The sequence below is a fragment of the Coregonus clupeaformis genome, unplaced genomic scaffold (assembly GCF_020615455.1).
Source record: "Coregonus clupeaformis isolate EN_2021a unplaced genomic scaffold, ASM2061545v1 scaf0944, whole genome shotgun sequence".
NCBI classification, from domain to species: Eukaryota; Metazoa; Chordata; class Actinopteri; order Salmoniformes; family Salmonidae; genus Coregonus; species Coregonus clupeaformis.
The window spans coordinates 180015-207500 of NW_025534398.1; the positions used below are offsets into that span (position 1 = coordinate 180015).

Here is a 27486-nt window from a genome sequence, read left to right on the forward strand (position 1 = left end):
GTGTGGTGTGTGGTGTGTGTGTGATTGTACCTTCTGCTCCAGGGTTCTCTCCAGTGAGTCCACCTTCATGGTCTCCTTCCTGAGAGAGGCCTGGTATGCTACTGTCTCCTGACGGGCCCTCATCCTCACCTGGGCGATGTCAGAGTTCGCCCTGGGGGTTAGGAGAGACACAGAGTTTATGGCACATTTCCGCTGAGGATTTACCCCCGGTGTTTTACCCAAAAGGCTCAGACTTTTCCGTTTCCATGTACGCGGGCCCGGCACCCCCGTGTCTCACTGGGTCATGTTTCCGGAGGACCTGCTCTGACTTGGAGCCAAGGCAAGGCCCTGGGTAATTTTCAGCCTCCATTTACATAACAATGGCTAACAGTGAACTTAAACACCTTCTCATAAAGCAACAGTATTGAATGATACAGAGGCTTGATTCTGCTCGCCCCAAGGCTTTAGTGTCACCCTCCTGATGGAAACACAATCACACTAGAGATAACATTAACATACAACCCTGGCAACCCCCTGGCGTTGGGGTAAGTCTACATGGAAAAGCACCAGTGTCATCTCATCAGCCTTTATCAACAATGAACTGAAGCCAAGTGGCAAGGAAAAACTCCCTAGAAGGAAGAAGGAGAGGAACCAGACTCAGAGCGGAGGAGGGAGGCCCAATCCAACTGGCTGTGTAGAAAGACTACATGACCATTAGGTCTGGACTCACCTGTCTAGTTTCTCCTCTGCATGGATCTTCAGGGCCTGGTAACGTTGTTCCTCCTTCCTCACCCGGGACAGGTATTCCTGAGCACACTTCTTCAACACCTCCTCATTCTGATGGGGGAGAGACACGAAGGGAGAAAAGGGTTTCAGTATGATGGACCTCCAGAGAGACTGTGTTTGAATGGGTCTCATGTGAAGATGCCCCTAAACCAGACTATTTAATCCTAAATTACAGTACACTGAGTATACACATGTTTTCTTATGTGATCCCTGTGGAAATTGAACCCACGATCTTGCCGTTGCTAGCATCGCACTCCTTACCAACAGGAGCCACTCCAGACCACAAAGGCAGGACTAACAAATGACCAAATCAATTTATTTATTTATTTTTATTTCACCTTTATTTAACCAGGTAAGCCAGTTGAGAACAAGTTCTCATTTACAACTGCGACCTGGCCAAGATAAAGCAAAGCAGTGCGATAAAAACAACAACACAGAGTTACATATGGGGTAAACAAAACATAAAGTCAAAAAATACAACAGAAAATATATATACAGTGTGTGCAAATGTAGCAAGTTATGGAGGTAAGGCAATAAATAGGCTATAGTGCAAAATAGTTACAATTAGTATTAACACTGGAATGATAGATGTGCAAGAGATGATGACTGTAGTCAAATTATAACTACTGGAACAACATCATGATTGACATTGATGAACAGCCTTAGGCAAGTGGTGTGTGTGTGTGTGTGTGTGTGTGTGTGTGTGTGTGTGTGTGTGTGTGTGTGTGTGTGTGTGTGTGTGTGTGTGCGTGCAGTCGTCAGAAGTTGTGTGTGTGCTTTCCCCACCTTGCGGTAGCCCTCGAGGACATCCTTCAGCTTCTCGTATCGTCTGAACAGTTCCGCCAGACTCTTCTCCACTGAGTTGAGGTCTGAAAGAGCCTGGTCCTTCTCTAGGAGCAGCTGCTGGATGGTGTGGAGAGACAGAGTCTTATCCTTCTGCTCATCATCTGGAGGGAGGGAGGACAAAGAGAGAGAGAGAGGAGAGAGAGAGAGGACAGAGAGAGAGGAGAGAGAGAGAGGAGAGAGAGAGAGGACAGAGAGAGAGGAGGGAGAGGAGATGGAGAGAGATGGGATGGTGGGACGAAGGAGAAAGATGAGAGAGAGAGAGAGAGAGAGAGATGAGAGAGAGAGAGAGAGAGAGGGGAGAGATGGAGAGAGGAGAGCGATGAGATGGAGGGAGAGAGAGAGGAGAGCGATGAGATGTAGGGAGAGAGGAGAGAGAGAGGAGAGAGAAAGGAGAGAGAAAGGAGAGGTGGAGGGGAGAGAGAGAGGAGAGAGATGGAGGGAGGAGATAGAGAGAGGAGAGAGAGGAGGGAGGAGAGAGAGAGGAGTGAGATGGAGGGAGAGAGGAGAGAGATGGAGAGAGGAGAGAGAGGAGATATATGGAGAGAGTGGAGAGAGATGGAGAGAGGAGAGGGATGGAGAGAGGAGAGAGATGGAGAGAGATGGAGAGAGAGGAGAGAGATGGAGAGAGATGGAGAGAGATGGAGAGAGGAGAGAGATGAGATGGTGGTCCTGATACTGCACACACAAAATACAAAGACACTAAAACATGCACGCAGACAAAACACAGACACACACAAATATGTATATCGACACACACACACAACACACATGCTTACATATACACACGCACACAAAAGCCCTGTTTATACCTGGTTCTAACATGTATCCTTTGTCCTGATCTTGTCCACATTTTGATTTTGCCCACAATTTCCAACAGATCATTGTTATCAAATCTTCCTCACCACCTTCAGCCAATCAGTGTGTCTGGATATCTTAAGAGACGGATCTGGACAGTGAAACCATTTAAATCATCAGTATCTCGCCTTCTAAAATAATTGACAGGTGGCACCATTGACTTATGGCATCAACTTGTGTCTTAAAATAAATAAATACTATTTTGAAAAGAAATGGCTGTCGCATCATTTGTATACAGAGAGGGACCAAGAAATCTGTTCACAACGCGGACACAGTAGACGAATATTAGACACATTTTAATAGCATGTGTAAACATATTTGAGAAAAAGTGGGCACAATCAGAGTGCGGACGAGATCAGATTAAAGGCGTGTTTGCGCCAAGTATAAATGAGGCTAAACAAAAACACACTGGTTCATTGGAGAAATTGTAGAGAATGGATTTGACATCAATAAAAAAACTGAGTATGTTCCTACACTAGTTAACGACGCCTGCATTTTGGTAAAGCTGGTGTTTCTGTGTGAAGCAGAACAAACAGTAAACGATGGGAGAAATGAATGAGACCCAAAGAGACTTCCGGAAAGAGCAACACACTGACAGAGTATTGCAACGTTCTGATCCCCCCCCCTATTAACCCTATTGTAGCAGTGGTTAGTTTACAGGAGACCAGGGTTGTTGTTGTTGTTGTTGTTGTTTGCTCCAGTACATACCTGAGGCTTCTGTCTAGATCAGGGGTTTTCAAACCTCTCCTCTTGGACCCCCTGCCATTCCATGTATTTGAACTATTCCACAGCTAGCATACCTGATTCAAGTAGTCATTAAGACCTTAAATAGGTTAATCAGGTGAGCTAGTTCAGGGCTACGACAACATTGTGAAAAGTCTGGGGGTCCCCGAGGAGATGTTTGAAACCCCCTTATCTAAGCTATTGGCACAGTGACACATGTTTTTGTTTGTTTTGGCTCTGATACAACTTCTCTACACTTCTACACAGTGGTGGAAAAAGTTCAAAATAAATACAAATCAAAAGTACCCAATTGTCATACTTGAGTAAAATGAAAGATACCTTAATAGAAAATGACTCAAGTAAAAGTGAAAGTCACCCAGTAAAATACTACTTGAGTAAAAGTCTAAAAGAATTTAGGTTTTAAATATACTTAAGTATATCTAAAATGCATGCTCTTCAATCGACTGTAAACTCTCCTTCCAGACCCACATTAAGCATCTCCAATCAAAAGTTAGATCTAGAATCGGCTTCCTATTTCGCAACAAAGCCTCCTCCACTCATGCTGCCAAACATGCCCTCGTAAAACTGACTATCCTACCGATCCTTGACTTCGGCGATGTCATTTACAAAATAGCCTCCAACACTCTACTCAGCAAATTGGATGTAGTCTATCACAGTGCCATCCGTTTTGTCTCCAAAGCCCCATACACTACCCACCACTGTGACCTGTACGCTCTTGTTGGCTGGTCCTCACTACATATTCGTTGCCAAACCCACTGGCTCCAGGCCATCTATAAATCACTGCTAGGCAAATCCCCGCCTTATCTTAGCTCATTGGTCACCATAGCAACACCCACCCGTAGTATGCGCTCCAGCAGGTATATCTCACTGGTCATCCCCAAAGCCAACACCTCCTTTGGCCGCCATTCCTTCCAGTTCTCTGCTGCCAATGATTGGAACGAACTGCAAAAATCTCTGAAGCTGGAGACTCTTATCTCCCTCACTAACTTTAAGCATCAGTTGTCAGAGCAGCTTACCGATCACTGCACCTGTACACAGCCCATCTGTAATTATCCCACCCAACTATCTCATCCCCATATTGTTATTTATTTTGCTCATTTGCACCCCAGTATCTCTATTTGCACATAATCTCTTGCACATCTATCATTCCAGTGTTAATACTAATTGTAATTATTTTGCACTATGGCCTATTTATTGCCTTACCTCCATAACTTGCTACATTTGCACACACTGTATATATATTTTCTATATTTTCTGTTGTATTTTTGACTTTATGTTTTGTTTTACCCCATATGTAACTCTGTGTTGTTGTTTTTAATCGCACTGCTTTGCTTTATCTTGGCCAGGTCTCCGTTGTAAAATGAGAACTTGTTCTCAACTGGCTTACCTGGTTAAATAAAGGTGAAAAAAAAAAAAAAAAAAATTGTAAATGCTACAATATACGTAAGTATCTAAAGTAAAAATATAAATCATTTAAAATTCCTTATATTAAGCAAACCAGACGGCGCCATTTTCTTGTTTTTATTTATTGATAGCCAGGGGCACACTCCAACACTCAGACATAATTTACAAACTAAGCTTTTGTGTTTAGTGACTCCACCAGATCAGAGGCAGTAGGGATGACCAGGGATGTTCTCTTGATAAGTGCGTGAATTGGGCCATTTTCCTGTCCTGCTAAGCATTCAAAATGTAACGAGTACTTTTGGGTGTCAGGGAAAATGTATGGAGTAAAAAGTACATTATTTTCCGGTGACTGATGTGGTGTACTCCTCAATGCCATTGGATGAATCCCGGAACATATTCCAGTGTGTGTATATGTATGTGTGTGTGTGTGTGTGTGTGTGTGTGTGTGTGTGTGTGTGTGTGTGTGTGTGTGTGTGTGTGTGTGTGGACACCAGAAGTCCCCACAAGAATAGTAAACCAACAAAAATTTGACCAACTGGGGACATTTTGTTGGTCCCCACAAGGTCAAATGCTATTTCTAGGGGGTTTAGGGTTAAGGTTAGAATTAGTGTTAGGGTTAGTTTTAGGGTTAGGGTTAGGAGCTATGATTAGGTTTAGGGTTAGGATTAAGGTTAAGTTTTTGGTTAAGGTTAGGGTTAGGTTTAGGGTACAGTTTAGCTTTAGGGTTAGTGGTTAGGGGTTAGGGAAAATAGGATTTTGAATGGGACTGAATTGTATGTCCCCACAAGGTTAGCTGCGCAAGACTGTGTGTGGAAGAGGTTTGGAACTCTCTCTCTTATTGGTTAATTAACTAATTTATCGCCTGGTGATGTCACCAGGCAGGCCAAAACTCCATCTCCTCAAAACAGGCAGACATTTCAGGCTGTCTTTTCAAACAGCTCTTACACTAAAAGGGCATTATCATAATTCTCACAATTTCACAGTATTATTCCAACCTCAAAGTGTGGAAATATATATAAAACACAGGAAAATCTGATGTTTTACTGAACTGGGCCTTTAAAGGGCCCTGCTTTACATGTTATCCCATGAATGAAAGGCTCCTTAAAGAAATCTGGTGTTGTGCATTGTAGAAACTAAGGAAGGTACAGTTTGCTGACAAAAATGTCAAAAAGTGAAAGACAACAAAAATGGAAAGACAAATGTCACCAGACGAAGAGAGTTCTGTCTCTTTAACAGACAGATGTGATCTGAAGACACAAACAACTGAAGGTAGACTCCTCGATACTCACCTGGCAGCCCTGTTGGAGAGAGATTATGCAATAGGAACAGGCCAAGATGGGAGCAGAACAGAAAATAAGGGTTTGTGTTATAAGTCAAGCTGGGAGGGCAGCAGGAGACATGGGTCAGTTCCATTTCAACAGAAATGCAAAATTCCAAATTTCAAATTTGTCTCATAAAGACACATTGAGGAAAATTGGAATGGAAATTTCAACTTAATTCCTGAATTGAAATGGAATTGACTCCAACCCTGCCAGACACGTGAGAGAGACGTATCTGTGTGTTAGAACAAAACAATGCATCACTCCTTTACAGTGTTGTACAGGGTTGGGGTCAGTTCCCTTTCAATACGCGCCATTCATGAGTAACCTGAAATTCCAATTCTAATTCTTTTGTTTTCTCATAGAGAAGCATTCAGGAAAATTGGAATAGGAATTTCTGTTTACTTCCTGAATTGACTGGATGGAGTTGACCCCACCCCTGGTGCTGTGTGGATAATGGAGTTGACCCCACCCATGGTGCTGTGTGGATAATGGAGTTTACCCCACCCCTGGTGCTGTGTGGATAATGGAGTTGACCCCACCCCTGGTGCTGTGTGGATAATGGAGTTGACCCCACCCCTGGTGCTGTGTGGATAATGGAGTTGACCCCACCCCTGGTGCTGTGTGGATAATGGAGTTGACCCCACCCATGGTGCTGTGTGGATAATGGAGTTGACCCCACCCATGGTGCTGTGTGGATAATGGAGTTGACCCCACCCCTGGTGCTGTGTGGATAATGGAGTTGACCCCACCCCTGGTGCTGTGTGGATAATGGAGTTGACCCCACCCCTGGTGCTGTGTGGATAATGGAGTTGACCCCAACCCTGGTGCTGTGTGGATAATGGAGTTGACCCCACCCCTGGTGCTGTGTGGATAATGGAGTTGACCCCAACCCTGGTGCTGTGTGGATAATGGAGTTGACCCCACCCCTGGTGCTGTGTGGATAATGGAGTTGACCCCACCCCTGGTGCTGTGTGGATAATGGAGTTGACCCCAACCCTGGTGCTGTGTGGATAATGGAGTTGACCACACCCCTGGGTGCTGTGTGGAAATGGAGTTGACCCCAACCCTGGTGCTGTGTGGATAATGGAGTTGACCCCACCCCTGGTGCTGTGTGGATAATGGAGTTGACCCCACCCATGGTGCTGTGTGGATAATGGAGTTGACCCCACCCATGGTGCTGTGTGGATAATGGAGTTGACCCCACCCATGGTGCTGTGTGGATAATGGAGTTGACCCCACCCATGGTGCTGTGTGGATAATGGAGTTGACCACACCCCTGGTGCTGTGTGGATAATGGAGTTGACCACACCCCTGGTGCTGTGTGGATAATGGAGTTGACCCCACCCATGGTGCTGTGTGGATAATGGAGTTGACCACACCCCTGGTGCTGTGTGGATAATGGAGTTGACCCCACCCATGGTGCTGTGTGGATAATGGAGTTGACCCCACCCCTGGTGCTGTGTGGATAATGGAGTTGACCCCACCCCTGGTGCTGTGTGGATAATGGAGTTGACCCCACCCATGGTGCTGTGTGGATAATGGAGTTGACCCCACCCATGGTGCTGTGTGGATAATGGAGTTGACCCCACCCATGGTGCTGTGTGGATAATGGAGTTGACCCCACCCCTGGTGCTGTGTGGATAATGGAGTTGACCCCACCCATGGTGCTGTGTGGATAATGGAGTTGACCCCACCCCTGGTGCTGTGTGGATAATGGAGTTGACCCCACCCATGGTGCTGTGTGGATAATGGAGTTGACCCCACCCATGGTGCTGTGTGGATAATGGGATGAGATCATCAAGTAGCAAAAATCAGAGCAGAGCTTCAGAAATGTCCAGAGGTGGACAGGGAGAAATGAACGAGAGTAGTGAGATAAAACAGGACAAAATGTATAAACAGGACAGAGAGGGAATCTTGTGGGTTTGATGTGGAATGGAAAAGTGAGGCTGGAGAGCATCATTAGATGTCTTTATATTATACAACAAATAAAAATTGAAGGGTGAAAGGTGGAAACATAGTTTACGTCAATAGCAGATTCAGATTCAGAGTGTTTCATCTTGACAAAATAATGAATTGGGCACCTAAGATACGTACTGAAAAGGTTGTGAGGGAGAACGAACCAAATATTGATATAAATCCTCTTTCATGTTAAGTCCCCTATTTAGCCCCCTACATGTTGGTGTACGAAGCGCTCTGTGGACGCGGCAGGATCCGGTGCCTTATGGTGCCAGAATCTCCAGCTTGTCTGCTCTCAGCTCCCGGTCTGTCAGCGGAGTGACAGGTGTCAGGTTTCACACCCCACATTTGCATAGGGAGTAACGTGTCACATTTTCTGGCCAATCCAGACGAATAATCAATTTGATTGACGGCGCCTGGGAGACGGGCGGCATGTGAAAGGGGAGTATCTCGCTGTGATATTCTCAGCCTGATTTAGAGCTCTCAGCGTGAAAAAAAGATCCCAAAATAATTTTGTAGAATTGAAACACGACCACTTTCTCTTTGTCACTGAGGGACGAAATCACTTTGTGCGTAAAGCTGAAGTTGTAACGAGTCTGCAGACATTCGAATGGCGTCTCTGCGTCGCTCAGAAGAAGCTTGGCAGAAAATGCTCTGTCGTCAGTTATATGAAATGGGGCCAAATTTGTACTGTCACTAAATATGATCATATTTATTTTACAGTTATAAGTAAGGTGAACTCTTATAGTAAGTCGTTTATAATTTGATCGTTGCTATATTTAGAAAAGTATTTCAGTCATTCAAGCTTTATTCCCCCACTTTTGTTGAATAGGAAAAAAAATAACACATGATTTTTAACATTTTAATTGTTTAATAATATTTGTAGTATGTAGTTGAGGTTGTGTTCTCTAAAGTGAACAATTTAAAAGCTATTTATTTATTTTTAAATCCAGAATGGTGAGTTCCATCATTTTCTATAACTATGCATCATTACTAGATATTGTGTATGACCCTCTCATGACAAATAATTACTTTGGGTATGTCTATTTAGGCCCAAAAAAAAATCTACATTTTTGCCATAATGTTCAAGAGGATAATTCTAAAGCATGTATAAAACCCCCCTGAGCTATGATGGGGTTGGTTCATTGGACTGTAGCTTTCTGTCTGTTGAGAGCATTCACCCAATTAATTATTGAATAATCAATTAACACTCACCAATCATCTGTGCGATGGTCTTCTCATACTCTGCTACGATTCTCCTACGAACCACAAACGGCAAAGATTCATTGTTTAAATGTTTTTTCCCGAAAGATGCACATGAGCTCAGCAGACAGGTACTAATGTATTACTGTAATTACTGTGTTACTGCAATGATACTGTTAATGTGTGCAATGCAGGTGGTCAAAACACCAGTCGTGCTTTTCTTTGCATAGGTGCTCGTGCACAATGTATTCCCTCAAAAGTAGGGCTGGTGCAATTACCGTAGAACCGTGTAACCGATGGTTACGGATGAACACTGACATGAAAATATAATAACCATCATAACCGTAAAAATATATATACACACACATACAGTATATATACACATACGAATTCCTGGCCGTCCCGTCTTCAGTTAGCTGTTTTTTATTTATTTTATTTTTACAAATATAATATATTTATATTGCAAATAATTTACATTTACATAAGTATTCAGACCCTTTACTCAGTACTTTGTTGAAGCACCTTTGGCAGCGATTACAGCCTCAAGTCTTCTTGGGAATGACACTACAAGCTTGGCACACCTGTCTCTGCACATCCACTCAAGTTCTGTCAGGTTGGATGGGGAGCGTCGCTGCACAGCTATTGTGGAAAAAGTCAAGCGGTCTGAATACTTTCCGAATGCACTGTATATATATATACACATAAAACATTTTGAATTAACAGCTGACTGAAGAAGGGACGGCCGGGAATTTGTGCGGTTGAGTCAGTTTCTGCGATAACATGGACTCTTAACAACGTGATGAAGCCGTCATAGACTTGAATGGGGACGCTCATTTTATTCATTCTATTTCTATGACAGCACATGCAGTCAGGAGCGCATAAAATGAGCTATTCGAACAGTTATTATGGAGACCGGCTGTAATTGGCCGGCCAATTACCGTCATTCCAAAATTCTATGACCGTCACATCCCTACCCACAAAAGTGAGTTGGACTAACTCAAGGCCTCTTCAGGTATCTGTCTAAATCTTCCTCAGCTTGTTTTGGGTTAGATGAGGGCAGTAGAAATGTATGCACACATGACTGTAAGTCGCTTTGGATAAAAGCGTCTGCTAAATGGAATATTATATTATTATTATTATTATTATTATTATTATTATTATTATTATTATTATTATTATCATATTATTAGAAGGGTAACAAATAGGCTGCCAGTACTATGCAGTACTATGCAATACTATGCAGTACTATGCAGTACTATGCAGAAAACTACAGTGAACTATTTACACATAGTATTTACAAAGAATGCATACAGGAGCAGATCAGCCTATAGTTTACATAACATCAGCACACACAACTGCAGTGCGTTTCGAGTCTTTTTCAGGCAGCTTTGTTTTAGTGTTTCCAGATAGAGAGGTAGGCGGGTGGATTAGCCGTTCCTCCCCTCTTAGCTACTTAACCCTTATTAATGTTAGGGCCAATCAGCCTAATGAAATAAGTCCCCTAGCTAATCTTAACTACACTCTTACAAAACAAAACAGTGCTGTCTAGAGCCTAAAAGGGTTCTTTGGATGTCCCCATAGGAGAACCCTTTGACAAACCCTTTTTGGTTCCAGGTAGAACACTTTAGGGATCCATGTAGAACCCTTTCCACAAAAGGGTTCTACCTGGAACCAAAAGGGTTCTACCTGGATCCTAAAAGGGTTCTACATGGATCCTAAAAGGGTTCTACATGGATCCTAAAAGGGTTCTACATGGATCCTAAAAGGGTTCTACATGGATCCTAAAAGGGTTCTACATGGATCCTAAAAGGGTTCTACATGGATCCTAAAAGGGTTCTACATGGATCCTAAAAGGGTTCTACATGGATCCTAAAAGGGTTCTCCTATGGGGACAGCCGAAGATCCCTTTTGGAACCCTTTTTTTCTAAGAGTGTGGGCTCTCCTGGCCAGATGGACCCTACCACTACTCTGCACCAACCTGACTGTTGTCATAGGAACGTGCCTGACTGTTGTCAAGGTAACGTGACTGACTCTTGTCACGGTATCGTGCCTGACTGTTGTCAAGTTAACGTGACTGACTCTTGTCACGGTATCGTGACTAACTGACAGTTGATCATCTCACCTCATCTCCAGCACTTCCTGTCGACTGTCCTCGTACTTCCTCTGCCACTGCAGTAACTCCTGCTCCTTGGACACGATCTGAGAGGGAGGAAGAGAGAACTTTATTAGGTGCAGTTCATGTGCACATCATAAGGAGAACTATGAAGGGATCTGTCTGTATAAGGTAAACAGCAGCATTTGTATGAATATGACTACATTCTACATTTAGCAGACGCTCTTATCCAGAGCGACTTACAGTTAGTGAGTGCATACATTTTCATATTGCCCCCCCCCCGTGGGAATCGAATACTACTGAATGTCAACCTGTTCCTCCAATACAGATACAGTAATAATTCATACAATGGATATGAACTTGACAGTGAGTAGTTTGGGTGTAGGTGTAGGTAGAGGGGCACCTCTTCTCGTGCGATGCCCAGGGAGCGATCTAGATCTTTGGGTAGGTAGGGGCTCTCTCTCGCCCCCTCTCCATGGTCCACCGTCCGGGTGTAAAGGGAACTCTTTGTCACCGTGCTGTCCCTGTCCAGTGTTGATGACATCACTTCTCTGTCTCTCTTCTGCCCCAGGTCAAGGGTCAGGGAAGAAGAGGAAGAGGAGGATGAGGGGGGTAGAGAGACAGGGACAGACAGTTAGTTTGGTATCTGGTTGATCTAATGATGGGTTGTGTTCTGGTAGCTTTCCCAAAATCCTCAGGTTTTCCCAAAACCCCAGGTTTTCCAGAAATCCCCAGGTTTTCCAGAAATCCCCAGGTTTTCTAGAAATCCCAGTGGGAAGATTCCCGGAAATCAGGAGGGAATGAGCAGGACATCTGGAATCCTTCAACCTGTATTTTAAAACCCTACAGACAACATAATACACTCTGTATAGGATCCTGAACTAAACCAAACCACTATGCAGCATCGTATTGGATCAGAAAGATGCCCCACACCACAGCCAAACTCTATATGCAAAATGAGGCAGCCTCTGCAATGATGGTAGATTCTAAGTGGGACCCTTGGGTCTTCCCTACCCTAAACCTAACCTTAACCATAACCTTTACCTAACCCTAACCCTTACTTTAACCGTTTTAAATGTAAACTTCAATGGGGTGACATCAGAGTTGGACGTCCCAAGGATCCCACTTAGATATTTCCTTGCAATGATGCTCCTGGAGATTTGGGCAGCTGGTAGCAACATAGGCAGTCGTCAATGCCAGAGTTGTGGCCCTGTGATTGGCTGAGGCTGCAACAGCTTTGTCTGTGATTGGGTCCAGGCAGGGGAAAGAGGCGGCATTGCTTGGGAAGAGATTGGAATAGGGTAGCAGCTGGGGCTCTGGCGATCAGCCGGTGATTGTCAAGCAAATAACTGTCTGTCTCACGGTAATTAACCGGCAATTAACATAAATACATTTAGCATCTCCTGGCTTCCGCACATGGCTTACAAGCCACTGATGCAGACCTTTGGGAACATCTACATTTAAAAAAAGTCTAATAAATCCATGTAATATAGCCTACACCATCACAATAAATCCATTATTTATTTTAGACAGGTCTAAAGAAACACGATATGAATAAAATGTAGTATATTTCAGAAGAACAGAATAGCATACTCTGAGTTGTCCTTATGTTAGGCCCTGATTTGCTTAGAATTCCATGGCATTATTTTATATTATTTTAGTGTATGAAGAATACAATTGAACATAGCTGAATAAAACAGAAAGGATATTTTTTCCAAACGATGAGGGAGTGCGCCCATGCGGCTATTCTGTGTTGAGCGGTTAACAAAGAAACAGGTCCTCCTAAATGCTTCATTTAGAGTTATTTATGCAACTTTAGCTGTGATACAAACGTTGGGCTATATGTTTTGATGTTTAATACATTCTAAGGCTGCATGATACGACTCTAATGATGATTTGAAAAAAGTTGCATGAAAGGCATGAGCTCTGCTTTGTTTTTTGCGCAGGCTGTACACACTTCATCAGTCTCTCATTCACAATTGGTCAAGCACTTGATAATGCCTCGAATTTCCCGGCGGCATCCCCTTTGTAAATAATCATCCCCTTTGTGCCCCCTAAAAAAAAATCCATGCCTTTTGCAGCTGGTGGCCGTTGGGCTGAATATAATAATTATAATTCCCTTCTCCCGTCTGCGTGCTCAGATATCTCAATTCTTATTAGCCAATGCCCGTTACGTGATCGGTTCCTTCTCACAGGCTACAAGTGAAGACAGACACATGCCTTGTTGAATTCCAAGGCGCATATTGAAAATGTTGGAAGAACTGTCCAAATTTACTTTTCATCAGCCAACAAGATGAGTAGGCCTAACGAACAGCAAAAGCACTAGCCTATGTCAATCTATTATCCCCCATAGTACAAAAGTTTGACCTATTCTATTCTGTGCGAGAAATAAATATTCCAAACATAGTCTGGGACAGTTGTGGGACGCGATAGATCCCAAATTAATACAACCACTAGCATCAAAAAACCTTTAAAAGCAATAAGGCTGATGCAACAGATGAGATCATTTAGCTTAAAACCGTTATCATGCACCTGTCTTGGGGCAGGGGGAAAAAAATACATGTCATCTATGCACTTAAATATCGAATGGAGGACGTTTTTCCCCACGGTTCATTTTCATGAGAAATAAATATAGTGAGCCTATAGAAAGCTGATGGGATCCTCTTATTTTGAATAGAGGCCATTAAAACTCTGTTTTCTCATAGCCTATAGAAATGTTGTGCAACATGAGCTCAAATTAAGTGTTTGATTAATATTTTCGATTACATTTGCATTGATGTCAGAGTGATTAGAGGGACAATAGAGTGCTGAGTACCAGGCAGTTAGCAAGTTTGGTAGGCTACTAACGAGCATCAGAGCTTGGAGAAGCCTAATTACCGTGACTAAACGGTCACCTGGAATTGGAGAAGCCTAATTACCGTGACTAAACGGTCACCTGGAATTTGACCGCCGTCCGTAGCAGCCCGAGTGGCAGCACAGGGGTACAATGTTAGTCATCATTTACATTTTTACATTTTAGTCATTTAGCAGACGCTCTTATCCAGAGCGACTTACAGGAGCAATTAGGGTTAAGTGCCTTGCTCAAGGGCACATCGACAGATTTTTCACCTAGTCGGCTCGGGGATTAGAACCAGCGACCTTTCGGTTGCTGGCACAACGCTCTTAACCACTAAGATACCTGCCGCCCCGTGACTCATGTTACTGGGCGCATCACAATGTAAGAGGAAGTTGATAATATTTTGATAGGTGTAAACGATCCTGTGAAAACAATTTCTTTACAATCTGACCTGGAACCAGTTTGAAATTAATAAATCGAACTTCCTTAAGTAGTGACAGGGTTATCCATAGAAGACAAGTTCCGTAGTGCTTGGCCTCCGCGGCAAAGCATCTGCAGGTCATCAGAAAATCCAGCTAAAATCAAACATGACCTTAACTGTAATAAAGAAACACACGAAATGACAACTCTAGTCACCTGAAATATCTGAACATAGAATCCAACCCAGAATCTGATTATGACTAACTAACTTTATTGACCCCCCCGAAACAGCCTTGGATGGTTTAATCCTCCCTATGGGGGATTAAAGGATGAGTTGATTGATTGGGGCCTCATGGGGGTGTAGGGGATTTACAGCCCCTCTAATACAGTAGGCGTAGAGAGAGGAGTCGGGTCTAGCAGCAGCATTTAACCACCTTTATTATTCTATAGTATTATAAAATAATAATAAAAATTATGCCATTTAGCAGACGCTTTTATCCAAAGCGACTTACAGTCATGTGTGCCTACATTTTTACGTATGGGGTGGTCCCCGGGGGATCGAAAACCCGCTACCGTGGCGTTACAAGCGCCGTGCTCTACCAGCTGAGCTACAGAGAAGCCCACCCATAACACTGGCTCTGCTGCTTACGGTCCATAGAGACATACTGTAGTAGTTGTAAGGATGAGCAGGTCCAAGAAGACTTGACAGTCTTCGGGATTGGAACTCAGTCCCCAAGACAGCCATCCATCAACTGTGCTAGCCAACCTACTGTATTGTAGAGTTTATATATATAATCAACCAGCAGGTTACATGTCTCTGCCGTAGTCTCATAGACCTAAAGCCTTGGTTTGTTCTGAACTGGCTCAATTAGCCTGCGGCCAACCGGGCACGCAGCCCTCTCAGGCTCGTACAATCAACAGCCAGGTTAAGTCATAGGGTACATCCCAAACAGCGCCCCTATTCAAGTTTCAAGTGTTAATGTCGCATGCACAAGTTCAGTGAAATGCCTATCATAGGACTCTGGTCAAAAGTAGTGCACTATGCTGGGAATAGGGTACCATTTGGGACCCAGTCCTAGTCATTACTGACATAAAGCTTCCCTCTGCCAGGTCTTTATCTCAGTCATATTGGTCCTTAGTCGGCCTGCCACCAAACGGGCATGCCTTCCCTCTGCCAGGTCTTTATCTCAGTCAGATTGGTCCTTAGTCGGCCTGCCACCAAACGGGTATGCCTTCCTTCTGCCAGGCCTTTATCTCAGTCAGATTGGTCCTTAGTCGGCCTGCCACCAAACGGGCATGCCTTCCCTCTGCCAGGCCTTTATCTCAGTCAGATTGGTCCTTAGTCGGCCTGCCACCAAACGGGTATGCCTTCCCTCTGCCAGGCCTTTATCTCAGTCAGATTGGTCCTTAGTCGGCCTGCCACAAGCGGGTATGCCTTCCCTCTGCCAGGCCTTTATCTCAGTCAGATTGGTCCTTAGTCGGCCTGCCACCAAACGGGTATGCCTTCCCTCTGCCAGGCCTTTATCTCAGTCAGATTGGTCCTTAGTCGGCCTGCCACCAAACGGGTATGCTGACCTCGCAATCCAAGTTTATAATCAACAACCAGCTTAAATAGCTCTGGAAAGCACTGAGTCCTAGTTATTACTGACATCAAGCCAGTGTGAAGAGGATCTAAAGGTGTGGTAAGACGAGGGTATGTAAGGGTAAGATACTTTACATACAGGAAAAATGTTTTATCCTTCTCCCTACCTCCCTCCATCCCTCCCTCTCCCTCCCTCCCTCCATCCCTCCCTCTCCCTCCCTCCCTCCCTCTACCTCCCTCTCTCTCCCTCTCTCTCTCCCTCTCTCTCCCTCTCCCTCCTCTCTCCCCTCCCTCTCCTCCCTCCCTCCCTCTCCCTCCCTCCCTCCCTCTCCCTCCCTCCCTCCTCCCTCTCCCTCCCTCCCCTCTCCCTCCCTCCTCCCTCCCTCCCTCCCTCTACCTCCTCTCCCTCCCTCCCCCTCCCCCCCTCCCTCCCTCCCTCCCTCCCTCCCTCTCTCCCTCCCTCTCCCCTCTCCCCCTCCCTCCCTCTCTCTCCCTCCCTCCCTCCTCCCCTCCCTCTCCCCTCTCCCTCCCTCCCCTCCCTCCCTCCCTCCCTCCCTCCCCCTCCCTCTACCTCCCTCCTCCCCTCCTCCCCTCCCTCCTCTACCTCCCTCCATCCCGTTCCCTCCCTCCCTCCCTCCCTCTACCTCCCTCCCATCCCGTTCCCTCCCTCCCTCCCTCTCTCTCTCCCTCCCTCCGACCGCTCCCTCCCTCCCTCTACCTCCCTCCTCCTCTACCTCCCTTGTCCCTCCCTCCTCCTCCCTCCTCTACCTCCCTCCATCCCCTCCTCTCTCTACCTCCCTCCGACCGCTCCCTCCCTCCCTCTACCTCCCTCCTCCCTCTACCTCCCTCCGTCCGTTCCCTCCCTCCCTCTCTCTCTACCTCCCTCCGACCACTCCCTCCCTCCTCCCTCCCTCCCTCTACCTCCCTCTACCTCCCTCCCTCCTCCCTCTACCTCCCTCTACCTCCCTCCATCCCCGTTCCTCCCTCCCTCCCTCTACCTCCCTCCATCCCGTTTCCCTCCACCTCCCTCCGACCGCTCCCTCCCTCCCCTCTACCTCCCTCCCTCCCTCTACCTCCCTCCGTCCCGTCTCCCTCCCTCCCTCCCTCCCTCCCTCCCTCCTCCCTCCTCCCTCCCTCCACTCCCCTTCCTCCCTCCTCCCTCCCTCCCTCCCTCTCTCTACCTCCCTCCACCGCTCCCTGCCTCCCTCCCTCTACCTCCCTCTACCTCCCTCCCTCCCTCTACCTCCCTCCCTCCCTCCACCTCACTCACTCCCTCCATCCCGCTTCCTCCCTCCCTCCACCTCCCTCCCTTCCTCTACCTCCCTTCCTTTACCTCCCTCCCTCCCTTTGAGGATGAGGATAGAGAGAGACAGAGAGAGAGAGCGAGAGAGAGAGAGAGAGACAGAGAGAGAGAGAGAGAGACAGAGAGAGAGAGACAGAGAGAGAGAGAGAGAGCGAGAGAGAGAGAGAAGAGAGAGAGAGAGAGAGAGAGAGAAGAGAGAGAGAAGAGAGAGAGAGATCTATAGGAACTCTATGTTACAGACCTTTTAGATAGAAGTGGACAGGTTCCTTTAGAAGCGGATGGGATCTAGTTCTGGCTCTAGTTGGATTAGGGCAGTAGGGGCATAGTGACAAGGGGGTAACATTACTCCTCTTACTTTGGGTGAACTGAAGAGATTCCACCTGCGAGGGCTGGGCTTCTTGAGGCGGGACTGTGGAGTGAGTGTGTGAGAGAGAGTGGTGAAACATCAGATAGCATGAGAGAGAGAGATGGGAGAATAGAGGAGGAGAAAGACTTATGGGAATAAGACAGATGTCTTCTTTAAGAAACTCTTCAGACGTTTTCAGAAGATGGGCAAGGACTTTGCTGTTCTAGCATCAGGGTGAAGCTGGTTCCACCATTGGGGTGCCGGGACAGAGAAGAGCTTGGACTGGGCATAGCGGAAACTGACTTCCCATAGGGGTGGGATGTCCAAGACACCAAAGGTGGACCGTAGATTACTTTCAGGGTGATGAAACATCAAGTTGTGAAATCCTGAACCTTCTCCAAACCTTAAACCAGGGGTCACTGAACCTTTTTTGCAGACATTCAACCTGAAATGAGGTTATGTAGTGACACTGGAGTAACCCAACGGACCTGTATTCACTTTCAGCACATCTGGTGTGACCCTGTTTTTGTTTATCAATGTTGTTATTAGTTGTGTTATTTAGGAGAATAGGTCAGTCTGTCAAATAAACAACAGGAGATCATCATGATCATCTCTCTCATCAGATTGAGGAATGACTAGAGATTGATGAGTAGGGTCGCACAATTCCGGTAACTTTCCCCAAATTCCCAGGTTTTCCACAAATCACTGTTGGAAGACTCCCAGAATCAAGATAGAATAAGCAGGTGGAAATCCGGAAACCTCCAACCAGGATTTCTGGAAAACCTGGGAATTTGGGGAAAGTTACCGGAATTGTGCTACCCTAGGAATGAGGATAAAGTAGAGTTATCAGATGCTGATGAAGCAAAGGATATCACAAGTCACAAGTGTTTATCGAAGCCTCTCCTGTTCAGGCCGACAGGCAACATGCATGTTTGGTTTGATACAAAGCCAAGGACAGAAAAGGCCCAGCACTCTTTCCTGTCAGAGGAGTGCTGATTGGTTCAGGAAAAGCTGGGGGGTTGGGGGTTCAGGGGTTACAGGTCAGGGGCTGGAAGCCATGTTAGAGATGTTACATTGGGGAAATACAGGGAGGGGGTTGGAGGTTCAGGGGTTACAGGTCAGGGGCTGGAAGCCATGTTAGAGATGTTACATTGGGGAAATACAGGGAGAGGCAGCAGCGGTTGTTGTTATTGTTGAGTAACGGCAATGGGTTCACACACACACAATGGTGTGACTAGAGGGTTCAGGAAGGAGGAAGGAGGAAGGAGGAGGGGGGAGGGGGGAGGGCAGGCTGAGACACGTTCATGCTGCTCACACAGTCGCAGTCACACACACACACACACACACACACACACACACACACACACACACACACACACGGTGTGCAGCTACAGGTGAGGGCTGGTTCAGCTCAGTACCTGGGGGGTGACAGTGGAGAGGGAGTGACTGTCTGAGATGTGTTTGGCTACCTGCAGAGCCTCTATCCTCAGAGCCGCTAGAACCAGTTCCTCCTGAGACGAGGTAGGAGGGAGGGAGGAGGGAGGGGGCCGGAGGGAGGAGGCATGGGGACAAGGGAGGAGACATAAAGAGAACCAGAAGTTGAGGCTACTTACTTCCCACCTACAGTACCCACACACTCTCACAGTTCAACGAACAGTCACATACACATAGTCAACACTTAACAGGCTTACATACTGTAGATAAAGGCAAAGGAAGCTCAATGGAAATAATGGAGTGAGTAAGGTAAAGGAAACTGGACTAGACAACAGACTAGACAACAGACTAGACAACAGGGTGAAAATAAAGGGAGGCAGAGACAGTCACACTCAATCTCACACACCAATAATATAACTATTATAAATCAATAATATAACTATGAAAAATCAATAATATACAATGGGGGAAAAAAGTATTTAGTCAGCCACCAATTGTGCAAGTTCTCCCACTTAAAAAGATGAGAGAGGCCTGTAATTTTCATCATAGGTACACGTCAACTATGACAGACAAATTGAGAAAAATAAATCCAGAAAATCACATTGTAGGATTTTTAATGAATTTATTTGCAAATTATGGTGGAAAATAAGTATTTGGTCACCTACGAACAAGCAAGATTTCTGTCTCTCACAGACCTGTAACTTCTTCTTTAAGAGGCTCCTCTGTCCTCCACTCGTTACCTGAATGGCACCTGTTTGAACTTGTTATCAGTATAAAAGACACCTGTCCACAACCTCAAACAGTCACACTCCAAACTCCACTATGGCCAAGACCAAAGAGCTGTCAAAGGACACCAGAAACAAAATTGTAGGCCTGCACCAGGCTGGGAAGACTGAATTTGCAATAGGTAAGCAGCTTGGTTTGAAGAAATCAACTGTGGGAGCAATTATTAGGAAATGGAAGACATACAAGACCACTGATAATCTCCTCGATCTGGGGCTCCATGCAAGATCTCACCCCGTGGGGTCAAAATGATCACACAAGAACGGGTGAGCAAAAATCCCCAGAACCACACAGGGGACCTAGTGAATGACCTGCAGAGAGCTGGAACCAAAGTAACAAAGCCACCATCAGTAACACACTACCGCCAGGGACTCAAATCCTGCAGTGCCAGACGTGTCCCCCTGCTTAAGCCAGTACATGTCCAGGCCCGTCTGAAGTTTGCTAGAGTGCATTTGGATGATCCAGAAGAGGATTGGGAGAATGTCATATGGTCAGATGAAACCAAAATAGAACTTTTTGGTAAAAACTCAACTCGTCGTGTTTGGAGGACAAAAGAATGCTGAGTTGCATCCAAAGAACACCATACCTACTGTGAAGCATGGGGGTGGAAACATCATGCTTTGGGGCTGTTTTTTCTGCAAAGGGACCAGGGACGACTGATCCATGTAAAGGAAAGAATGAATGGGGCCATGTATCGTGAGATTTTGAGTGAAAACCTCCTTCCATCAGCAAGGGCATTGAAGATGAAACGTGGCTGGGTCTTTCAGCATGACAATGATCCCAAACACACCGCCCGGGCAACGAAGGAGTGGCTTCGTAAGAAGCATTTCAAGGTCCTGGAGTGGCTTAGCCAGTCTCCAGATCTCAACCCCATAGAAAATCTTTGGAGGGATGTTACGAACCCCGTGGCTCTAAACATCTAGGGTGGATGGACATGAGACCCGTAACATAAATTCATGTAAATTATAAGTGTGGCAGGGAACAGTGAGAACCAAAAATGACCCAACAACCATGAACTACCGTCAAACACAAAGTGTTTATTTCTGAACACACGGTAAGGGTTTGGGAAAAAGGCTGAGCAGGACCCAAGAAATGAAACAATAGTGTAAAACCCCCTAAACTGATCTTGCCTGCCTCAAGAACCGCTAGGCTACTGCTACCATACAAAAATACAGTGGGTGGTCCGCTCAGGTCTAACTGGTGTTTATAGACAGATTTCTTCCTACGGGTAATGTACGCCCAAGGGCATCTAGCTTAAACTCCCCTTTTCCCCAGAAACACACAAAGCTACTAAACAGGGTAATCAGCAATTTATAGGTACACACCACAAGGATACAACAGTATCCACACTCAGGTAAAGAAATAGATTCTAATAAAGTTACCAATAGGGTAACCAACAACTTAGTGAGTACACAACACACAGGACACCACCGTGTCCATACTACATATGGAAAATCTCTCTCTCTCTCAACAAACACAAGACTGGTTTTTATAAAATGGGATGTGTGATTGAACAAACGAGTAACAGGTGGTGCAATTACAGGAATGTTCACTGATTGGTCCAATCATCAGACACCTCAACGACCACCAATCAGGAACATACAGGACACCTGTGATTAGGGCAGAAGGAGAGAAAAACACAGGACACAGGATACCTGTATCCAGTAACACTCCCACCCTATAAAAGAGCAAACCACAATGCGTTTTGCGAACCACAGTCTATCCAAACGCCCATATTCACAAATCATTCTCTCGGGATAACAAAAAAACCCAGAATCATTACACACTAGATCAAGCATCTGCCAACACATTATCAACCCCTTTTTGCCTAGCGGATCTCCGTCAGGAGTCTGTATCACGTGGTCCGTTTCAATTAGTTTCTTTTTCAATGACGTAGGCAGAAGGAAGCGTGCAGCCAATGATGCTCCGGCACGAGCAACAATACAAGAACCTCGGTCACCTGGCTGCAGTGAGCAGAAACAGCCGTGTGTCTTGTCGTTCACGTTTCTGTGAGACAGCGCGCTCCCTTCTTGCTAGAGACAGAGCAGCATGCTGGCGCTCGAGCGACTAACGTCGTCCAACACATTTTCTTTCCACACACCGCTCTTGTGACAAAAGCTGATCTTAGACTTTCATAGGTCCTCTCTGGTGTGTCCAAACACCAGTTCAGCTGGGCTGAACCCTAGGGATTCCTGTACTGTCTCACGGACAGCAAACAACACTAGAGGAACTCCCTCATCCCAATCTTTCTCAGATTCCAAGCAATATTCTTACGGAGCATAGACTTCCAGGGTCTGGTGCCAAATGTTCAAAGCGCACCCTGAGACTCTGGGTGATATACGACACCCGGTGTATAACTGACAGGATTTTAACGCTTGTTTGAAAAGTTTAGAAGAAGTTGTACCCTGATCAGTTTTATCACCTTAGGTAATCAAAAGTTAGGAAGAATTTGATCAACGCTACTCTCCTGCAGTAATCCTTCGCTAGAGGAATGGCCTCTGGGTACCTGGTGGTACACACATAGGTGTCAGCATAAACTGGTTACCAGATTTTGTTTTTGGATGGTCAACACAATCAACCATCACATGTTCGAATGGTTTACACCTATGGCAGTATATGGACAAAGGGGAAATAACCTGGTTGGTTTTCCCAATCTACTTGACAGGTGTGGCAAGTGCGACAGAAACTGAGCCACATCTTGTTTTTAAGCCACCAAAAGAAATGTCGAAAAACCGATCATAAGTCTTAGTCTCCTAGTATGGACCACTGGTGATCATGGCGAGGATCTAATATCATTTTTGTCGAAAAGGCTGTAGGAATCACTATTTGGTAAACACATTCCAATCTCCGCCCAGACAACAGATGTCCATTTATGCATGAGGAAATTACCATCAATGAAGTATGCCATGTTTTCTTCGTTTGCTTCCGTCCTCTGAGACAACACTAGAAAAACATTTAGCTCAGGCTAATGTCAACCTGTTGGTTAGCAATCAGCTGCTCACGTCTGTCTGCCTCATGCAGCAAGTTCCACATCTTCTTCTTTCTCTGGACAGCCGTTGGTCAGACTGCACCAGCTACCAGAGGTCGCCCGAACATATCCCCTCTGGGTCACACTCTCTGAATAGAATCGTGTCTGACTCAAATCTATCACTTCACCTCATGTCGTGCTTGAGCACGTGTGACCCCGGGAACACATCTGGATAACCCTGTGCCAGCTCCTCGAAGAGACTGGTCACTTTTACTCCAATACACTCCAGCCATAGTTTACCTCTCCGGCAATATGTTGCCCATTATAAATTCTCACCTTTACTGCAACATGGGCGCGCCATCTCTGATCAATCCACTGACTAACTCAGAGTGTATTCGTTCCACAAAGTGCAATAGCATAGGGGCGAAACCCATTTCAATTCCTTATACTAACACACTGACCACAATATGTATTACTGGACAAGAGCAGCTTACATCAGCAGTATGAGCGTACTCGCGCCGTCCAGTATCTCGAGGATTCTAACTGGGGCTGAGGTCGTCATCTATATAAACAAACCCTCAAAAATAGCGGTTCACTGTGATCTGGGACAGAGGACTTTCAAACCACATTCACTGGTGAGGCCTCTGTCTTGGTTCCCGGCCACAACGTGCAGATCAGCTAACACCCCGTTGGCGGCCTGGCGTGCTAGGCATCCCCGGTTTGCGTTTTGCAGAACGCAATCATTAACCATATATCCCACCTTATGACAATAGAAACAGTAGCGCTACATCTTTTGGGCGTGCTGGTGTACTGCTGAGTCGGCTTCGAGGACTAAAAGTTCGCTAACTCCGCCAGCCCTGCTCTCCGTCGCGAGCGAAAACACGCTCTGATCGTCAACGCACAACTTCGTCTGCCAATACAGAGCGCTTCCGACAGTGAGGATACTTTCTATTCGTTCAGATAAACTACAATCGTTCGGTAAGCAATTTTTAAATCTTCTAACAAGGTTAACTCCCCGTAAAGTTAAAATCAGATTACCTTACTACACTGTGCCCATTTGTCAAACAGATTTCCTTTGTCTCTGTAACTCCACATAAGTCACAGTTGGAGACTTTTTATGAGACCTAAATCTTTGTCGTTATACCTCCAGGAACAAGCTCATAGGCTTCACGAAGAACAGTAGCTTGACCACTTCATAATTCCAAACTGTCTTCAAAGTAGCGCTGCCAGAACCTCTTGGGCTTTACCTGTTAGTTTACACTAAGTAGTGGCCATACCGGCCATTCTAGCGCTACCGCTTGTCGTTCAAACACACTGAAATAGGAATCAGCCTCTGACTCCCTGAACACAGGTACCAAGGTGATCTGTCTACTAATATCAAAGCGTAGCAGATGACACAGCTGGTGAGATGGCTCACACTAGCAGGCATAGTATTGGCAGAGACTAACCTCGCTGTTTCTGCCTCTAGTTCCCATTTACGCACCTCCAGTTCCATCTTACGCATCTCCATTTCCATCTGCGTCTCCAGTTCTGCCTCCCTGGCTTACTGCGTCTCCTGTTCTGCCTCTGGCTTAGCGTCTCCTGTTTCTGCCTCTAGCCCACGCGTCTCCTGTTCTGCCTCTCTCCTCCCCGTCTCCCTCCTGTTCTGCCTCTAGCTTACGCATCTCAGCTTGTCTCGCCTGATTTGTGCCGGCTCTTCCGCCTCCATTTGGAGCCGTGTCGGCGGACTTCGATCCTGGCATCACTGTCAGTCAGTGGGAGAGTGGGTCATAACATGAGCAATGTGGCTGGAGCCTTGGCCTCGTCCTCAACACTGATGGGCTTTCAGAACAGCAACCACATCCCCCTAAGGAGGACTGCAGACTCAGGCCGCGCGGTAACTCAAGCACTCAGCTAGATTCTGACATATATCGCCTTAACACTACTGCCCTAACTGCTGCTTGCTAAGCCCTCGGTATGGGTACAGAAAAGTGGTCAGCCAAAGCCTGTAGATCCACTCTCTCGGCCAATTATCAAAAACCTCCCTCGTAGGGTTTTCCAAAAATGCCTCACAACTCAAAAGTAGCCATCCTACTAGCATCACGAGCGTCACTACTGAACACACCAAAAAAAGCAGGTGGATTGCAGCTGCCAAGCTCAACACTGACCAGACACTGACTAATTTACATGCAGTAGCATGGGATGGATGGGATCCCGGGTCGAGCCCCACTTTATGCTTCCACGAACCCCGTGGCTCCCTAAACATCTAGGTGGATGGACATGAGACCCGTATCATAAATTCATGCAAATTATAAGTGTGGAACAGAACAGTGGGAACCAAAAATGACCCAACAACCACGAACTACCGTCAAACACAAAGTGTTTATTTCTGAGGTTGCACGGTAGGGGTTTGGGGAAAGGGGCTGGCAGAACCCAGGAAATGAAACAATAGTGTAAAAACCCCTAAACTGGTCTTGCCTGCCTCCAAGAGCCGCTGAGGCTACTGCTACCATACAAAAATACAGTGGGCGGTCGGCTCAGGTCTAACTGGTGTTTATAACAGATTCTCCCTCTGGGTGATGTCGCCCTGGACATCTAGCTTAAACTCCCTTTTCCCAGAAACACACAAAGCTACTAAACAGGGTAATCAGCAATTATATAAGTACACACCACACAGGATACAACAGTATCCACACACTCAGTAAAGAAATAGATTCCAATAAAGTTACCAATAGGGTAACCAACAACTTAGTGAGTACACAACACACAGGACACCACCGTGTCCATACTCACATATGGGAAAAGTCTCTCTCTCTCAACAAACACAAGGCTGGTTTTATAAAATGGGATGTGTGATTGAACAACAAGCTCGAGTAACAGGTGGTGCAATTCCACAGAATGTTCACTGATTGGTCCAATCATCAGACACCTCACGACCTCCAATCAGGAACAACAGGACACCTGTGATTAGGGCAGAAAAAAAAACAAGAAATATGTATCCGTAACAAAGGGAGTTGGAAGTCTGTGTTGCCCAAGCGACAGCCCCAAAACATCACTGCTCTAAGAGATCTGCATGGAGGAATGGGCCAAAAATACCAGCAACAGTGTGTGAAAACCTTGTGAGAAACTTACAGAAAAGCGTTTGACCTGTGTCATTACCAACAAAGTATATAAAAAGTATTTAAAAACTTTTGTTATTGACCAAATAACTTATTTTCCACCATAATTTGCAAATAATTTCACCCTAAAAAAATCCTACAATGTGATTTTCTGGATTTTTTTCCTCATTTGTACTGTCATAGTTGGCGTTGTACCTATGATGAAAAGTAAAGGCCTGCTCTCTCATCTTTTTAAGGGGAGAACTTGCACAATTGGTGGCTGATAAATACTTTTCCCCCCACTGTAACTATGATAAATCAATAATATAACTATGATATAATCAATATTATAACCATGATAAATCAATAATATATCCATGATAAATCAATAATATAACCATGATAAATCAATAATATAACTATGATAAATCAATAATTGAGCTACTATGCCCAATGATAGAGAAGTCCAAAGAGGGATGTTGTGCTCGGCGGGGGGGCACAGCACACTGTCTGCCTCTAATCAACACACCTGTGTTTGAGGCGAAGCAGGGGGGTTGGTCTCTGCCAGGTCCGGCTCCACAGCCTCCAGGTGCACCAGGGGGTCAGGGCACTCAGGCACTGCCTGGTTAAGAGGGGTGTGTCTGGGCCTGGGCCTGGGGATGGGCCTCTGGGACCTCCATAGGGCCCTGGGTGGGTAGCTTCAATACAGAGGCTTGGCAGCAGGGAGGAGGAAGGGGGTGAGGAAGCGGGGTGAGGCGGGGGTGGGCGGGTCACTGCGTCGCAAAGCTTTGGGCAGTGTCAGCAAGGTTGGAGTGGCTGAGTTTAGGTGGAGTATGAGTTGTTTCTAGCTGGCTGGTCGGTCGTTTATGGTAGTACCCTTGTGGAAGTTAACTTATGACAGGGCTTTGAGCGTTTAACTGGGCGTAATCTCCCACCGTAGCCCATTCAGTATTTAGGTTGTTTGCACGTCGCCCTCTAGTGTCTACATGACCACATGGCAATAGCGTGGACAGGCAGTTGAAGCCCTACAGCACAGTGAGCTGCAGGAAAGAAAATCTGGCGTAACATTTTATTCTGAGATGAGCCTGACACAAAGAACATTCAGATGAAAGACGATGAAAACGTATACAGTACATGCATCAGGTGTATTGATTGATTTTTTTCACATTGGCAGGGTGATTGTCCAGCCAGAAGTTCCAGTAGTGTCCCGACTCACCGCTGCATGATCCATGTCTGTGCTCTGTGTTCGGCTGGGTGACTGGCTCTCTCTCTTCCTGGTCTTCTCCTTCTCTCCGCCCGGACTCCCCTCCGGACGGGGCGAGACCCACTCTGGACCGGGTCGAGAGCCTTAGCACCGGGTCTTCCTCTGGGCTGTGATCTGGGCCTCTATCTCCCTCAAAGCTCCTAGAGAAGAGGAGAGAAGAAGAGCAGGGGGAAGGAGGGGAGGAGAGGAGGAGGGAGGAGCAGGAGAGAGGAGGAGGGAGGAGCAGGAGGAGCAGGAAGGAGAGGAAGAGGAGCAGGAGGAGGGA

General features: G+C 46.0%; 1 protein-coding gene across 5 annotated transcripts in view; it reads right to left on the reverse strand.

Annotated features, from left to right (window-relative positions):
• Positions 1-27245, reverse strand: part of LOC123486008 (transforming acidic coiled-coil-containing protein 2-like) — a 28277-nt gene extending 1032 nt beyond the window's left edge. Inside the window, exons 1-9 of one of the 5 annotated variants that reach the window (XM_045217151.1) lie at positions 27174-27216; positions 19114-19206; positions 11612-11770; positions 11218-11294; positions 9108-9151; positions 5904-5912; positions 1552-1712; positions 710-816; positions 31-151 (exon numbers count right to left, since the gene is read on the reverse strand). In XM_045217151.1, the coding sequence (XP_045073086.1) occupies positions 31-151; positions 710-816; positions 1552-1712; positions 5904-5912; positions 9108-9151; positions 11218-11294; positions 11612-11770; positions 19114-19206; positions 27174-27188 (786 nt within the window). In that variant the 5' untranslated portion in view covers positions 27189-27216. Of the gene's footprint in view, positions 1-30; positions 152-709; positions 817-1551; positions 1713-5903; positions 5913-9107; positions 9152-11217; positions 11295-11611; positions 11771-17704; positions 17759-19113; positions 19207-27173 lie in introns of all 5 variants that reach the window. The other 4 variants (XM_045217153.1, XM_045217154.1, XM_045217155.1 and 1 more) reach the window with 4 other exon arrangements.
• Positions 27246-27486: the final 241 nt, after the last annotated feature.